Here is a 15,882-nt window from a genome sequence, read left to right as displayed (position 1 = left end):
TTGTCCTCCTATTTCTGGCTAGGATAAAACAGCTCTTGCAACAGGGCCAGGGGGCACTCGTGCCGTCTTTTTAAACCTCCCCAAAGGGCTAGAAACTGATGGGATCTTTTTGTTTTTTAATGAGGAAACTGATGTTCTTGGGATGGCCACACCTCTTCTTCAAAGTTTTCTGCAGGGTTTGGTAGAGCATGTCATTCAGAGTTTGGGGCCACTGACTGAGTCTGACCTGCCCGTGACCTCCCCACTTTCTTCCCCCCCCCCCAGGGTGCTGACTGGGAATCCTCTCCAGTGCACCTGCCGCCTCCGGTGGCTGCAGGTGTGGCAAGAGAGCAGGCAGGCCGAGTCCTTGGGCAACCAGTCCCTTCACTGTGTGGCAGAGGGCGAGAAGGTGATCCCTGTGGCTAACATGACCATTGCAGGCTGTGGTGAGTGAGTAAGGAGCTGTGTGGGGCCATTGGCTGCCTCCGCTGGGCCCTCTCTGCCATCTCCCATGGCCCGTTTTGTGCCACATCTGGGGGCCCATCTGAGCCACTAGGCAGCTTCCTCCCTGGGGCACTGGGGCAGGATGTTGCTGACCAGAGCTTGCCTTCAGCCACCTCTGCTCTGTCCTTTTTCCTGGGGCAGAATTCCCGAGGGTCTGGATTGAGTACAACCAGGAGCCCTTGGGAGAGGGAGAGAGCGTCACCCTGACCTGCAACTTCACTGGAGAGCCACGGCCAGATGTGCGCTGGTTGCTGCCGAACGTCTGGATGGACCTTCCTCCTCGCATCACCCAGGCAAGCACCAACTTGGATGGGCAAGTGGCCTTGTCCCCAGAGGCCACCATGTGCCAGGGAGGAGAACAGAAATTGGGGGTGCCTCTCATTCCAGTGCTGGTTGGGCCTTTGAAGCATCACAAGAAAGAGATCGAAATAACTGGGGGGACAGGGGCTAAGCAGGCAGAGTCCAGTTCATGACTGACTGACCTCCTCTAGGAGGCTGATTATCCCTCAGTCACTCCAAGCTTTATAGCAGGGCTTGGAGGGCAGGTACTGTGGTGGGGAAGGAAACTGTAGTGTGTGGCCAGCCTTTCTCTATCCAACTTCATTGGTTCAGCCACATGTTCAATGCGAGCATCTCCTCTGTTCATGCAGAAGTCTGAGTCTGAACTCCAGCTACAGATCTGGAACGTCTCCTCTGACTTCAACCTCCAGAATATCACCTGCCAGGCAGAGAACGAAGCTGGACTTGGAGAGGATGTGGCCCAGCTGAACGTGACGTGTAAGAGAGTTCATCTGTCTCCTGCAGCCTTCTTGGTCTTTTCCCTCTGGGAGGGGCCTCCCTCCCAGGCTGAGTGGGTGTCCAGCACCAGCTGCCCTTCCAGGGGATGGGAAGGGGATGGTGGCTCTAGAGCCATTTCTAGGGTGCATCCAGCCAGCCTGGAGAAGGGCCTGCTGGTCTGAGGGTCCCTTTGAGACTCAAAGGGCTATTTCTGGCTGCTGGGGTCTGACAGAGACTCAGCTCATAGGGCAGGGTACGTGTGACCTCCTTGAAACATGCAGCAGAATAAGGTGCCTCTCTTGTTTCAGGCTAAGTGTTGCAGGGGAGTGACTTTTTAAAATGTTCCCCTACATGAAAAGCTCTTTGCAATTGGAGAAAGCAATGTTATGGGGCTGCTTTAGGGAATCTTTGTTCCCTGAAGGGCTAGATTTTCCTTGCAGGGAGCTTCATGCAAATGAGAGGTCAAAATAAATAAATGAAATGGCCTCACACACACACACACACACACACACACACACACACACACACTATATATATATATATATATATATATATATATATATATATATATATAAAGAAACAGAAAGACAAAACATAAAATGTCCCACTGATCCCATAATTCTGGCTTAACTCTTCATCCAGGAGTTAGATCTGGGTTTAAGGGGGCTTCCAGGTGGGAGGGATCCTGCTCATACAGACACAGAGATATTGCCAGCATCAAAACGTCACACCACATTCTCTCCTCCTCCATTCAATCCAATATGTGCTGTTGTTGTGGCTTCCAATCCCCACTCATGAGGCCTGGAAGCACACACACACACACACACAGGGTCCCAGGAGAGGATATGGGCACAGTGGCTGCTTCCTACCTCAGAGGCTCTGGCTCCCCCCCCCCACTCTCTCCCCAGTTCCTGCCGTGATTGTTGAGGTGGGCTCCATCCTGCGGCAGTTCCACAAGGACTGCATCCCCTTCATTGTGAATGGCAACCCCACACCCCACATCTGGTGGGAGCTGGACGGCGAAGCCCTGCATGAGAATGACTTCATGCACACCATCTTCTTCCGCGAGGAGAAGAACACCACAAAGGTCCATGGGTGCCTGAACTTCGACAACCCCACGCACATCTCCAATGGCAACTACACACTGCTGGTGCGCAACAAGCTGGGCAACGACTCCTGCACCACCTACCAGCACTTCATGGACCCCCCTGGGGTTGGCATTCGTCCAGAGGACCCCATTCCTGGTACAGGGCTCTCTCCTGTGAGGTGACCTCAAAGCTTGCCTTAAAACCAGAGGAGGAGGAGGAGGAGGAGCTGGTGGAAGGGCCTGTCGTGCAGCTGAAGTCGGCTCCTGGCCAGGGCGGCCCTACGGCAAGGCTGGGTGGCCGCGCTACTGAGCCTGCGGCAGCCGTGATAGGAAATGGGGCAAGGGCGGCGGCGGAGGGATCTTCGCACCAGGGCGCCAGGGCACCAGACATGCTTAAGACGGCCCTGCTCCTGGCTGCTGCACTGGCTTTGAAGAAAAGATCCCTCTTTTGGTTTGGATGGGGGAAATGGGGCAGGAACACCCATGGGGGGCAGGGGGCTCAGCGACACCAGCTTCCTCACTCCTCAACTGTGCTTGTGGGTCACCAAGGGGTGGGATGTCTGCAACTGTGGCCTCCAGAGGCTAACTGAGGTCTCCCCCCTCTTATTCCTTTTTACTGCTGCCTTAGTCTCCCTATCGCCAGTGGGTAAGTATTTGGGAAGAACGTGCAGGTCCCTTTGCAACAGGGCTGGAGAGAGAAGGGTGCCACAGAACACCCTAGATGGGGGTGGGGGCAGGACACCTACCTCAGCATGAGAAATGAGCCACTGAACTGCAGCTTTGGAGTTCAGGAGCGGCAAAATTGTCTTTGTGCCTTGTCGTGTCCATCTTAGCCAGGGGGCATCTGTGCCAGGAGAGGCAGACCCCAAGGAGGCCCTTGACAGATGTCAATCCTGGGTTGCATCCTGGAGGCCTCCACGTGATGTTTGAGCAAACGGAGTAACCTCCCTCTCCTGCTTCTTCTTTTGCATCCAGGAAAAGGTGACATGAACAGCACTGAGCGTGGAGGGCCAGTGGAGACTCCTGAGGAGCACACCATTGGGGTGAGGCCTGGGGACCAGCTGTGGGGGGCGAGTGGGCACAGGCCTGGACTGCCATAACTGATGGTGGAACCATGGCTACAGAGTGGCCCATCCAGCTTTGCCGGTTGGGCACATAGATCTCACCCAGGGCTACATATGAGCCAAGCAGGCCGGGTGGGGACCTGCGCAGCCAAGAACACTTGAGCTGATGTTAAAGGAAGGCATGTCTTTGAGCATGTGCAAAGTGACAACAAAGCAGGCCACAGGCAGGAGTTCCTGGACACAGGACAGAAATTACCCGGCTCTGGTGTGCTGTCAGCTCTGCCTGCTCCTTTGGGCCTTGAGGCCAGATGGCCATTGAAGGGCTTTTTCGCAGCTCCTCACATCTGACCCACTGGCAGGGAGAGGGCTGCTTGTGCGCCCGGTTTCCTGCACCTGGTTGGCCACTGTGGCTGGATGGGCCCCTTTGGCTCTTCTGGGGTACTGATGGTTCCCTTGTCCCTCCTCCAGATCTCGGTGGCCGTGGTCCTGGCAGTCTGTGCCTGCCTCTTCCTCTCCATCATGCTGATCATCCTCAACAAGTGTGGGCAGCACTCCAAGTTCGGAATTAACCGTAAGCCCCCCTCAGCCCTCATCCTGCTCAGCCTCTGGGTTGTGGGTGCCTCCCTCCTCTCCACCCCATTTGCCAGCTGCTAACGGGACCAGGGGTCTTGCTCAGCACCCAAACAAAAGGCTTCCATTGTGCCAGTGGAGCCAGGAGGACAGGGGCAGTTCTCCTTCCTCTGCGTGACCTGCCTGCCTGTGGCACCTGTGGCTGGGTGTCAGGAGGGCTCACAGTGGGGAAGGGACCCAGAGGAAGTTCTAGGGTGCCATATAGTAAGCCCTGCACAGCGCCAGGGCTAGCACCTGCTTTCCACTGGTGCTTTTGGGAAGCCCATGAGAAATGCTTGAAGGGACAGAAGCCCCCTCCCTCCCTCCCTCTGCTTCTTGTCCTGCAACTGGAGCTCAAGAGATAGACTGTCTCTGAAGCTGGAGGTTCCATTGAGCTATTGTGGGTAAACAGATACTAATCAGAGCCCTGACCTTTGTTATACCAACACCTGGTGTTTGGAAGGACAGGGGGAAGCAGGAGCAACCAAGTCCTGGGGTGGGTGGATGTTCCCCCACCACTTTCCATGAAAAGCTGTGCTTCTCCCCACCCCCAACTTTGGCCCCTCTGAGATTCCATTGTGGACCTTTCCCAACCACACAGTCTGCAGTGACTACCTCCACCCTTCCTTGGCCACCTAAATTATTGTGCTGGGGGGAGCAAGGGAGCGGCACCCCGCTTGGGGAATGGAAGGTGGTGGAGGCTGAGCTGGTTCCTTCCTCTCCTCCCCCATTTCATTAGCCTTCCTCTCCCTCCCCCTTCAGGCAGGCATCAGCTGCTAATTCACTGCTGGAATTGATTCAGGCTGTAAATGGGTTTGATCTGCCTGGATCACCCCCAGGGGGGCAGGAATGGCAGAAGGGAGGGGGGAGTGGGGGGGGAGGAGAAGCAGACACTTGTTGTTGTGCAGCCAGATGTCACAGCAGCAGCAGGGGCAGAGCTCAGAGCCCCCACCCAGTTGGACTGGCTACCAGCCGGGGCCGTAAATGGTGGAGGGTGGGCGGGCGGACCTGTGCCTACTGAACTGAGGGTGGGCTGCAAGACCAGCCTCTTCATTGCGCCCCCACCCCCACAGCAGTGCCCCCAGACGGAGAGGGCGGCGTTCAGATCACCGGGGTTTGTGCAAGTTTCTGGGTGCTGGTGAAGTGAGCACTGGCTGAAAGATATACGGATCTAAGGGAAATTTGTCAAAAATCAAATGGTCTTGGGTGGGTGGAAGGTTCATCGGCAGAATTCCAGCCTGGGGGGGGGGAGGCTCAGCAAGAAGGCCTCCCATGATGACGGCTGCCTGCTCTGACCTCCAGCCTCACAGAAGGAAAATCTGCTGGTCGCTGGGGTGGGCATGGGCAGTGTTTGAAATTAGCCAGGTGCCAGGCGCATTTTGCAACTGACAACTGGCCTTTTGTGACTGGGTGGTTGGTTTGCACTCAGTGGGTCTGCCGGGCACAGCAGCAGCAAAAGACACAGCCGACTCCCTGATTTACCTGGCAGCAAAAACAAAACAAAACATAGTTTATGCTTCTGCACTGCCAGGTGTTTGGCAGGATAGAGCGGTAGCAAAAGACACATATTTTGCTGCCATGCTCCTCTGCAGACCCTCTGATTCACCCTCAGCATCTTTATTTTTTGCTGCAGGGCTGCCTGGTCTGGTAGTGTGGGAGCAAAAAAGAAAGAAAAAAGGCACCTAGACATTTTGTTTTGGTGCCCACAACCTAGGTCCCACGAGTCACATGGATCGTAGCATTCCTATCCCAGTTTCTAACACTGGCCATGGGGGGCAGCTTACAAGTGGGGAGAGCTGACAGAGAGTCAGATGCCAGAGAGGCCTGCAGGGTCTTTCTAGGAAGAAAGGCTGGAACTCCATGGTAGGTGCCGAGTTCAATCCCTGCTGGCCTCCTTACTTGCTGTGGGTCATTGTCCAGAATGCAGAGCAGGATGGAGCCCAGTGGCTTCCTATTGTTCCTTTCTGTGGGGTGGATCTGGTCCCCTATCCTGGAAGAGGAGGCTGCCTCGTTGCACACACCATTTGGTTGACTCTTAGGTTGGCTCTCCAGGCTTTTCTCTGCCTTTGGAGCCCCCCCCCCCAATCCCTGCCAACTCCCCAGCCACCAGCCCTATAGATCTGGAGTCACTTTCTCCCCCCACCCCTGCCAGGCTCCTGCAGCCAGGCATCCTTGCCCTGACGTTGATGAAGATGCATGGGGGAGAAGGCTTGCTGGTTATGGACCCTCTCACGGTAATTACTGGAGGCTTAAACGCTCCGGTTACTGCTCCCTTGCCAATGCCTCCCACTCAAAGCAGTGAAGGGGGGGGAAGCAGGAGCTCCTGCTCTCTTTGCCGTCTTGCCTTGAGCATTTCGTGGGCCCACAGAAGCTGACTACCATCAGGCTAAAAGCATCCAGGAGGCCCACCTGCCCAGCAGCCCAAGAGGCAGGGTGTGCAGGGAGCTTCTCTGGCCAAGAGGCCTTGTGTGAAGCTCCCCCCCCCCCCGTGTGCCCTGGTCCCTGACCTAGGGCTGGAGGGCAGAGGGAGAACCCTCACTGGTTCCCCCAGGGGGATTTGCTGGGCAAGGTGAGCTCAGGAGGCCCCCCCCATCCTCCACAAGGGAATTTATGGGCATGCCAAAAGCTAATTTTGCTTCTTTTGTGGCACTTGGGATGGGGGATAAAACTCTGTGTGTGCATTGCATTTTTCAGCACAAGAGACTTTCCTCCCCAGGTAGGCATTCAGAGTCACGCTCATTGTTTTTTCCAGGCAGAGAGCTGGGGTTTTGAACACCCCACCCCATCTGGCCTGCCCTGGGGCGGAAGGTGCCTGTGTCAGAGTCTCATGGCTTCCATCTCACAGGGTCAGCTGTGTTGGCGCAAGAGGATGACCTGGCCATATCCCTGCAGTTCATGAACTGGGGCAGCAGCCCCCTTTCCTCTGCGGAGAGCAAGCTGGACGCCCTCAAGACCAACTTCATTGAGAATCCCCAGTACTTCTGCAATGCCTGTGAGTGCCTGGATTGCCCCATGGATGGAGCAATTCTTCTGCGGGGGTGGGGCCTTTCATGTGGGTATTTCAATGCATAGGCAGATTTTGCTGGAAAGGGGTGGGCCAGTGTGGCAATGGGGCGTGTCTAGAATAGGGGAGGGGGCTGCAATGTAAGCCAAGTGGGAGCTGCGGATGCACCCCCAAAGTCCCACTGCAAAGGGATTTAGCCGGTGGAACAAATAGCAGGGCATCCTCAAGCCCCCCCCCCCACTTGACCCTTTAGATGACAGGCAGCCCTGTCTGCTCTGTCATCCTCTCCTGTGCCAGTATCTGAGTGCCAGGCCATGGGACAGTTTAGCCAAGGTGGGATCCTCAGGAGCTCTGCATACCCCATGAGAGTTTCTCTCAGCCTCCCACTTAGGACTGAGAGCTCCCTTTCTCCTCCACACAGGTGTCCACCACATCAAGCGCAGGGACATCGTCCTGAAGTGGGAGCTGGGAGAGGGAGCCTTTGGCAAAGTCTTCCTGGCTGAGTGCTACAACCTCAGCCCTGTTCAGGAGAAGATGCTGGTGGCCGTCAAGGTGAGCCGAATGGACCCCTGGCCCCCTCCTTGGAGAGGCAGGGCAGGCGAGGGTGGCAGTTCTCCTTAAATTCAGGGCAGGTTTTCCCAAGTGTTTGTCCCGTTCTCATGAACTTCCAGCTGGGGTTCCCACCAGCTAAATTGTTCAGGCCTGTGCATCTCTGCCTCGAGAGCGAGCTGGTTGAGTCCCCCACTCCCTCTGGCGCTGTGCCCTTCCTGCCCTTGTGGCAGAGCCTCCTCTTGCTGCTGCTCCTGTAATGAACCCAGCTCACCTTCCTTCCCCAGACCCTGAAGGAAGCCACGGAGAACGCCCGCCTGGACTTCCAGCGTGAAGCAGAGTTGCTGACAGTCCTGCAGCATGAGCACATCGTCAAGTTCTATGGGGTCTGCACCGACGGGGAGCCCCTCGTCATGGTCTTTGAGTACATGAAACACGGAGACCTCAACCGCTTCCTCAGGTTGGCTGACTGCATGGAGGGAGCATAGGGATGGCAAGGCCAGAGGGAGGGGGCCAGACCCTGCTGGACGTGGCGGCAGTTTCTTGTTTAATTTAACAACAACAACAACAATTTATTACTTATACCAGGCCCATCTGGCTGGGTTTCCCAGCCATTTTGTTTACAGCACAAGTTTCCAATGCCTGTCAGCAATACTTCTTTCTTTCTTTTTGGCAATGTACAATTTAGGAACAAAACAAACCCATAAAATGTAAAAAGGCAACATGAGCCCAAACTCAAACACTGGTTAAAACAACAATGAAATGAAGCCACTAGCTCCTGATGTCTAAAAGCCACTAGGATGTGTCTTTAAAACCAGGAAGGCTGGGAAATTAGAAAGCTTTTCATCCGGCATAAGAAAGACCACAATGTGGACCCCTCATGGTCGGGCAGGGGCAGTTGATAACTGGCACCACCACTGAGCAGGCGCTCCCTACAGTAGCCCCCTGCCTCCCCTCTTGGTGTGTGTGTGTGTGTGTGTGTGCGTGTGTGTGCAGATGGTCTTATGGACCAGGCAGGTCTATGGAAGAAGAGACTAACCCACTTAGACTAGCACCAATATTTTGAGCTGTGCCCAGAAATAGGCTGGAATGCAGTGCAAATGGCAAAACACAAGTGTAATAGGGTGATATATTGGTGCCCTATTTGATACCTAGCCATTTTTCAGCATCCCGTAGCAGTCCTTCTTCAGCCCACACAGGCCAGAGTGTCCTGGACATGCCAGCTCTTTCTGCCCCTCTCTCTTTGTTCAGCACAAAAGGAGGCTTAGGCTGAGGGAGAGAAGCTGCCCAGGTGCCTGGGCTGCAATACACCCCAGGCATGGGCATTGCCAAGTCCTGCTCACTGCAGGCCCAGAAATCAACAGGCGCAAGTTATCCACGGCCACTGATTTCAATGTGTCTGCTCAGCGTAGGACTCTGGAAGCAACCAGGGCTGGCCCACCCATGAGATGAGGGCAGCAGGATCCACAGGGGCACCAGATGCCAATGTGGATCTTTATTGCCCTATTGTTCCTGATGTAGATATTCCCACATTCCTTCTTCCCTGGCATGGAGGGAGATGCTATTTGGTGGTTTGCCTCAGGTGCCAAAATGTCTTGGGCCGTCCCCGGCAGCAACAACCCAGTGTCTCTCTCTTGCACAAGTGTGCACACTCCCTCACAGTCCAGGGTCAAGTGTCCATTGATGAGCTAAGAGCTTAGATAACCCACAGACACCCCCCACCCTCCAGTTGGTGAGCCAGAAGCTTGTGCGATGTCGACAGTTGCCTGAGCTTTGCAGCAGCTGCCCCAAGGATACTGGACGCGCAGTCCAGCTTTGCCACCTTTGCTCCAGGTGCGCCTTGCACAGAGATTGGCACCTGTTTGGTTGTGCACCTGGACCAGGCAGAAGTGCCTCTTCAGCCTCCTCCCAGACGCCCCTGCAAAAGAGACTTTCCTTCCCTCTTCCTTTTGTTGTTGTTGCTGCACTGAAATGTCCCAGCATGAGCCTCTTCTCAGAGCCACCCCCACCTCCCCGAATGCCGCCTCCCCCTCCCCCTCCCCCACTCCATTACTGCAGCAGCAGCTTAGACGTCCCCCTCCCCCAGCTAATGCAATCTTCCCTTGCAATATTGATTAGATTAGCTGTCTGAGAGGCTCAAATTGAGGGGGATTGGCCATCAGTTGGAATAAGCAGAGTCTCTTTCGATTGGCCCCCCAGGTATTGCCAATAGACAGGAGCTGCCAACGGCCCCGATTAGCATCCCCAGGACAGGCTCAGAGATGCACGGATGGGGCGGTTATGCTTATGAGACTTGGCATTAATGGCTGCACTTTACTGGAGACCTGGGCTCCTTGCCGCAGCCACCTCACCTGCCATTGTCAGCCACACTTCGCGTCAAATGAGGAAAGGGCAAGGCCAGTTTGGGGCATGGGGTTCAGTCCTCTTTAGGGGTGCCCTGCCTTCCACCTTCATGGACTTCCCAGGGGGACTCCTGGCTGGCTAGTGGCTGGGGAACAAGGAGCTGGGAGAGGGGCCCCTTTTGGTCTGGTCTACCTAACAGGCCTCTCTCCTCCTCTCCAGCGTGATTGTGACCCTCCTGGCGCACAGGGGGACCACCCTCTTGCCCGCCTCCCGTTCTCTCCAGGGTCACCAAGGGCCCCCTTGCACAGGCAGCGGGTGCAGCCACACATTGGAGAGTAAGAGCGCTTAACAGAAATGCTGGCAATTTCACCAGACGGCCTTTGGTCGCGTCAGACATGTAGCCCACAAGCCAGGAAACTAAACTGAGGACCACTTTTAGTGCTGTACAACCAAATCCACATTGAGGAATGAACTATGTGCATGCCCCATGTCCAAGCAGCCACTAAGGTTCTACCCAGTGTGGGTGTGGGTGTGATCCACTGCCTTAGCATTTGACCCTCCTTCCCTGCAGGTCCCACGGACCTGATGCCAAGATCCTGGACAACGGGAATGGACAGTCCTTTGGCCAGCTGAACCTTGGCCAGATGCTGCAGGTGGCCACTCAGATCGCCTCCGGGATGGTCTACTTGGCCTCCCTGCACTTTGTCCACCGGGACCTGGCAACACGGAACTGCCTGGTGGGCCACAACCTGGTGGTGAAGATTGGGGACTTTGGCATGTCCAGGGACATCTACAGCACCGACTACTACCGGGTAAGTGCGGAAGGGAAAGGGTCTCTGAGGGCCAGGCATCCTCCCGCTGCAGCCTTTGCCAGAGTCTTCTCTGCCAGGCAAGGGCCTTTCTGTTCCAGATCCTGTCACTTTGTCTTCCTCCTCCTCTGACTTGCATCCTCCGGCTTCCACTCTGCAAATCCCTCCCTTCCACCCCTCTTCTCTTAGGAGGCCTCTGCAGAGAGGCTGTTTCTCTGCCTGAGGCTTCCCCAGCAGCAGCAGCAGCAGCAGCAGCATCCTCAGTGGGGTCATGGCTCATCCACTCTGGCGCTGGACATGATGAAGATAGTGAAAGCCATAGCTCGCCAGCAGGAAACACACACATGGTTTTCTCCCAGCTCAAGTCGGTCCCCTCCTCTGGGGCTCCCAGGGGCTCCTGACCACTTTTCCCTCAAGGGCTCTGAAGGGATTCACCTCCCTTACAGGCCAGGAGCCCAAGGGGGCCACTCCCAATTATCTTTTTCCCTTTTAGCTTCAGCCCTGGACCCCTATTCATTTTTAATGGGACCTACAGTGGAAAAAAAAACCTTGGAGCACTTAGCCGGTGGAAAGATGGGAGGCCTGGCAGGGAGGGAGGGGAGCTGCCATTAAACGGTTAATTAAAAGCGGGGTGGAGTGGGTGGAGAAGAGCAGTTGTGGGGAAAGTCTGAGCAGGAAGCAGACTGGAAAGTTCCTGACTTCCCAATGCCTGGAGAAGCTGAGTAGCAAAGGCTTCCCCTTAAGTGCACTTACAGGAACTCTCCGAAGTCAGGACGGAGTGTTTGAGACAGGACCTCTCCACCAAGGTCGGGCCCAATATGGACTCCTGGCTGCAAGGGAGGGAGGGTTCTCCACCATCCATTTGCAAGGAAGTGGGGAGGCTCTTCCAGCAGGCGAGGCCCATGGTGGACCTAGGAGGGGATCTCTCTTCTTTGGCTATCCAGGACTGCACTTGAGGAACAGAAAGAGCAGCCTACCTGGAAGTAGCCAGCCCAACGGTTCGGCAAAGGGAGACAACTACATACCTCAAGCAGCTGGCTCTGGCAGCCCCTCCCTGGCTGCTGCTCCTCTTAAGCCCCCCAGCCCAGCCCTTGCCTTCTACGGAAGGGGGCTACATGTGCCTCACAGCCTGCCCTGCCCCATCTCCCATAAGCTAGACAGCTGCCTCAGGCACAGCAGAAGATGCCACAGAGCTCAGGCTCACCTGACTGCCCAGCCAGTTTCTGGATGCAGAATAGGGGAGGGGGTGGCCATCTTGTCCTTTGCCTCAGGTAGCCCAGTGGCTTGACCTGGCCCTGCAAGAGAGCTGACAGTTGGCATTGCTCACAAACTGCTCCTGGCGGATGATGGCCTGCCTGCTTTCTGCTCCAGACTTCTGCTAAGATACAACGGATTGGATGGGGTGGAGTGGGGAGCACACTTGTGCCTTCCTCACAGCCCCAGTTCCTCCTCTTTGTCCTAATCACCCCCCTTTCATTTTCTCCCTCTTGCTGACCCTCTGCCCATTTTGCCTCCTGCACAGGTTGGGGGCCGGACAATGTTGCCCATCCGGTGGATGCCCCCAGAGAGCATCCTGTACCGGAAATTCACAACGGAGAGTGACATCTGGAGCTTCGGGGTGGTCCTCTGGGAGATTTTCACCTATGGGAAGCAGCCCTGGTACCAGCTCTCCAACACGGAGGTAAAGAGTGGGGCGGAGGAAGAGTCTTGCAGGCAGAGAGAGCCGTGTGTGTGTGTGTGTGTGTGTGTGTGTGTGTGTGTGTGTGTGTGTGTGTAGAGAGAGAGCTAGCCTCATCTTTTCAAAGATGCTTTTCAAGGACAGAGGTGTTGGATGAATTTAGATGAGTAGGAGAGTATATCTTATTTAATAATTATCCTCCCTCATTGGTGTGCAAATATCTATTTCAGCAGTTAAAAATCACCATCTGCATGCAGCTTATCTCTCTAGAAACTATTAGGACAAGGTTGCATAACCTTCTGGAACAATTATGATATCCAAGCATGCTTTTGGCAGACTTGGATTATCTTCTCTCTGTTTTATGTTTCCCTTTTAACAAAGAAATCACTTCCAGATGGTTTAGCAAACAAGAAAAATACAAAGTTTACTCACACCAAATGCCAGGATTCAACAGATACAGTGATGAAAATTAGGCAGACAATAATCCTGGAATCCATAGACCAGTTCAAAAGGAAGATCAAAATGCAGTTAGGAAAAAGTGTACAGTATGGGGAACCATGGTCTTTTCCCCAGCACCAGCTTTGCAGTTATGACATCATAGAGTCCCCTCTATACAGGTTCTGAAACTCCGTGGTGCCATTGCCCCGTTGGGACTGTCTAGCAATCATGCATTTTGATTTTAGCTGCACCCCCCTCCCACAGGAGGGAGGGATCTGTGTCTCCTCCCTACCAGCCCTGTGAGCCACCTCTGAAATCTGAGGAAGCCACCCACCACCCACCCCCAACAGTCCAAGGCCTTCTCACTTGGACACCCAATTTAAGTCCTAACTTGCCTATCCATGGGCATTGGCTGAGTAAGCCGAGAAGTTCCTTTCATTTTGGACAGGAAGAAACTGAGGCAGAGCCCAGCCAGAGCAGAGCAGGCAGTCATGTCTCCCTCAGGGCGAAGAGCTCATCAGAGGCAAGTGCTTGAGTTTCACCCTTCTTCTCCCCCCCCCCTCACCCCCAGGCTATTGAATGCATCACCCAGGGGCGTGAGCTGGAGAGACCCCGGACGTGCCCCTCGGAGGTCTACGACATCATGCAGAGCTGCTGGCAGAGAGAGCCTCAGCAGCGGCAGAGCATGAAGGACATCCACAGCCAGCTGCAGACCCTGGTCAAGGCGCCCCCTGTCTACCTGGATGTCCTCAGCTAAGGCTGGGGTGGGGCGGGAGGAGCGTGAAGGAGGGAGAGGCGGGCAGGTGGGTGCCAGCTTCTCTGCACCTCCCCAGCGCCCACCAAGAGTTGCACGCCATGAACCCTGGAGACCCTGCTGCCATGGCCGGCTGCCAGCTGGTGCTGGTGAAAGCTCTCCTCGTGTCTCTCCCCCCCCCCACCGCCCAGCACCTCTACACCTGGCAGAGGAGCGAAAGGCAAGGCAGCAGGTTCTCCATCCACTACAAGGGCCTCTTCCTTTGGGGGTCCCTAAAATGCATGCAGAAGCCAAGAGGTGGAGGAGCTTCGTTTTCCTCTGGAGGCTGATGCCCCTTTCAGGCTTTTGCTCTGGTACTGGACAGACAACAAGATGCCCAATTTGAAGGATGGGCACATGGGAGGCGCCAGCTCCCCCTCTGTGTTGGGAGAAGGAGGATGGCTCAGCGCCTGGCGTCTCCTGGGACTGGACCTCCCAACCGCTTCCCTCCCTCTACTCACACCAGGATGACAAAGGATGGGGGGCTGTATGTATTCCACAACATGTTGGGGTTGGGATGGGGGAAGAAACTGTTGTTGCTGCTGCTGCTGCTGCTAAGAAATAGCCTATTTATTGTCCTAAGCGTTAGATTTTCATTATAACAATACCCTCTGCAGGGGGTGGGGGGAGGGGGTAAGTGGGGGCCCCATGGATTTAAATGGCTTCATGAAGTGGGGTGTGTTTCCTGAGATGTGGGGGCAGAGGAGTGGCTTCCCAATTAGGGGGTTAAAGACCAAGCCAGGGTGAGAGATGAGCTGAAGGAAGGCCAAGTCCTGCCTGCTGGTCTCTTGCTTGATACTGAATTCTGAACCATCTGGGGCTAAAGCCAGAAGCAGGGAGCCGACTCTTCTCAAGTGGGGCTCTTGGAGGTCCCAGGCCTCCTTCCTCAGTTGGGGGGCTGCTTCTCTGGAGATGGAAGGTGGTCTCCCTGCAGGTGAGCCGCTAAAGAGAGGCAGGCAGAGGAGGAAACGGAAAACGGAGAGCTGAGCAGGGCCTCATCCATCCAGGGCGTGAGCGACTCTGGAGAGCAAGCCTGAGGCCCAGCCTGCCATTTCACTCCCCGGAGACACAATGCAAGACAATCGCTTCCTTGAATCAATGGGGTGGGCCTTGCCTTAACCCCTCCCCCGAAATAAACGATAAATTGCAAGAACTCAGGCCAAAAGAAGATGGATTTCAAAAAAATCTTCACAAGGTTTTATTGATGTGATGCAGAGTTTAAATGGGAATCTATCCCAATGTTGAAGGCAAATAAAGATAAAGTCCAGTAAAAATCAGGACAAGGCCTGTTTCGACTATTCTTCGTCAGCAAAGATTCACAGGTCAAAGTGTACCAAGTATGTTTGCCTAGCTAGCAATGTTTGCTAGTATGTTTGCTTTGCTAGTCGAAACAGGGCCTTGTCCTGATTTTTACTGGAATTTATCTTTATTTGCCTTCAACATTGGGATAGATTCCCATTTAAACTCCGCATCACATCAATAAAACCTTGTGAAGATTTTTTTGAAATCCATCTTCTTTTGGCCTGAGTTCTTGCAATTTATCGTTTATTTCTGGACTTTCCCAAGAACTCCAATTTCCACTCTAACCCCTCCCCCAGCTAACCAGATTCCAGTCTCTCTGCCACCCCTTTGCCGCTGACCTTAGTCCTGCCAGGGCTTTTGATTTGGCCCATGGGTCTCTTCTGGGAGAGCCATGCCCACCTGGCACCAGGTGATTGACCATGGGAGATTGGCGTTTGGGGACCCAGCCCGCTTCATGGTTTCACTGGGCAGCATCCATGTGCTGAGGCCCCCCCCTAGGGTGCTAGTGGCCTTTCCCCTCGACTGAACCCCTCCCCACCCAACCCGGCTTGTGCAAGTTCACCACAGGCTGTGGCCCTTCGTCTGTGGGGCAAGGGAGCCTCTCCCTCTCGGAAGGCTGCCTGTCAGATTCTGAAGCAATGCTGAGAATATACTGTGCTGAATAATGAAATAAAGTCTCCTGTCTGACTGACTCAAATCCCTCGGGCCAGATGTGTCACTTGCCGTTCTTTCTTCTGAGTTGCTCACTATGCTTCCTCGGCCGCTGGCCTGTGCATCTCCAGGCTGCCGGGGTCTTCACAATGCACAATATGTGGGTGTTAAGAAGGGGGTGCCCCCTCGACTGTGTGTGTCTCTTTGCCTTCCTCCTTGCCCTTCAGTCGCAGTCTTCACCATCTTCTTCCACATCTCTTATTTGCACGCCACCTTTCCCTGGCTGAATCCATGC

At 54.9% G+C, this 15,882-nt stretch overlaps 1 protein-coding gene across 2 annotated transcripts in view; it reads left to right on the top strand.

Annotated features, from left to right (window-relative positions):
* The window catches only part of NTRK1 (neurotrophic receptor tyrosine kinase 1), a 29,732-nt gene extending 14,091 nt beyond the window's left edge, over positions 1–15,641 (top strand). Inside the window, exons 5-17 of one of the 2 annotated variants that reach the window (XM_088659374.1) lie at positions 265–425; positions 625–776; positions 1,134–1,260; positions 2,169–2,504; positions 2,976–2,993; positions 3,323–3,390; positions 3,880–3,982; positions 6,866–7,012; positions 7,446–7,576; positions 7,861–8,033; positions 10,488–10,728; positions 12,248–12,406; positions 13,413–15,641. In XM_088659374.1, the coding sequence (XP_088515500.1) occupies positions 265–425; positions 625–776; positions 1,134–1,260; positions 2,169–2,504; positions 2,976–2,993; positions 3,323–3,390; positions 3,880–3,982; positions 6,866–7,012; positions 7,446–7,576; positions 7,861–8,033; positions 10,488–10,728; positions 12,248–12,406; positions 13,413–13,598 (2,002 nt within the window). In that variant the 3' untranslated portion in view covers positions 13,599–15,641. The remainder of the gene's footprint in view (positions 1–264; positions 426–624; positions 777–1,133; positions 1,261–2,168; positions 2,505–2,975; positions 2,994–3,322; positions 3,391–3,879; positions 3,983–6,865; positions 7,013–7,445; positions 7,577–7,860; positions 8,034–10,487; positions 10,729–12,247; positions 12,407–13,412) is intronic. The other variant, XM_088659375.1, reaches the window with a different exon arrangement.
* Positions 15,642–15,882: the final 241 nt, after the last annotated feature.

This window comes from Zootoca vivipara, chromosome 16 (genome assembly GCF_965207765.1).
Source record: "Zootoca vivipara chromosome 16, rZooViv2.hap1.1, whole genome shotgun sequence".
Classification (NCBI taxonomy): domain Eukaryota; kingdom Metazoa; phylum Chordata; class Lepidosauria; order Squamata; family Lacertidae; genus Zootoca; species Zootoca vivipara.
This window is presented reverse-complemented; position numbering and strand designations above follow the sequence as displayed.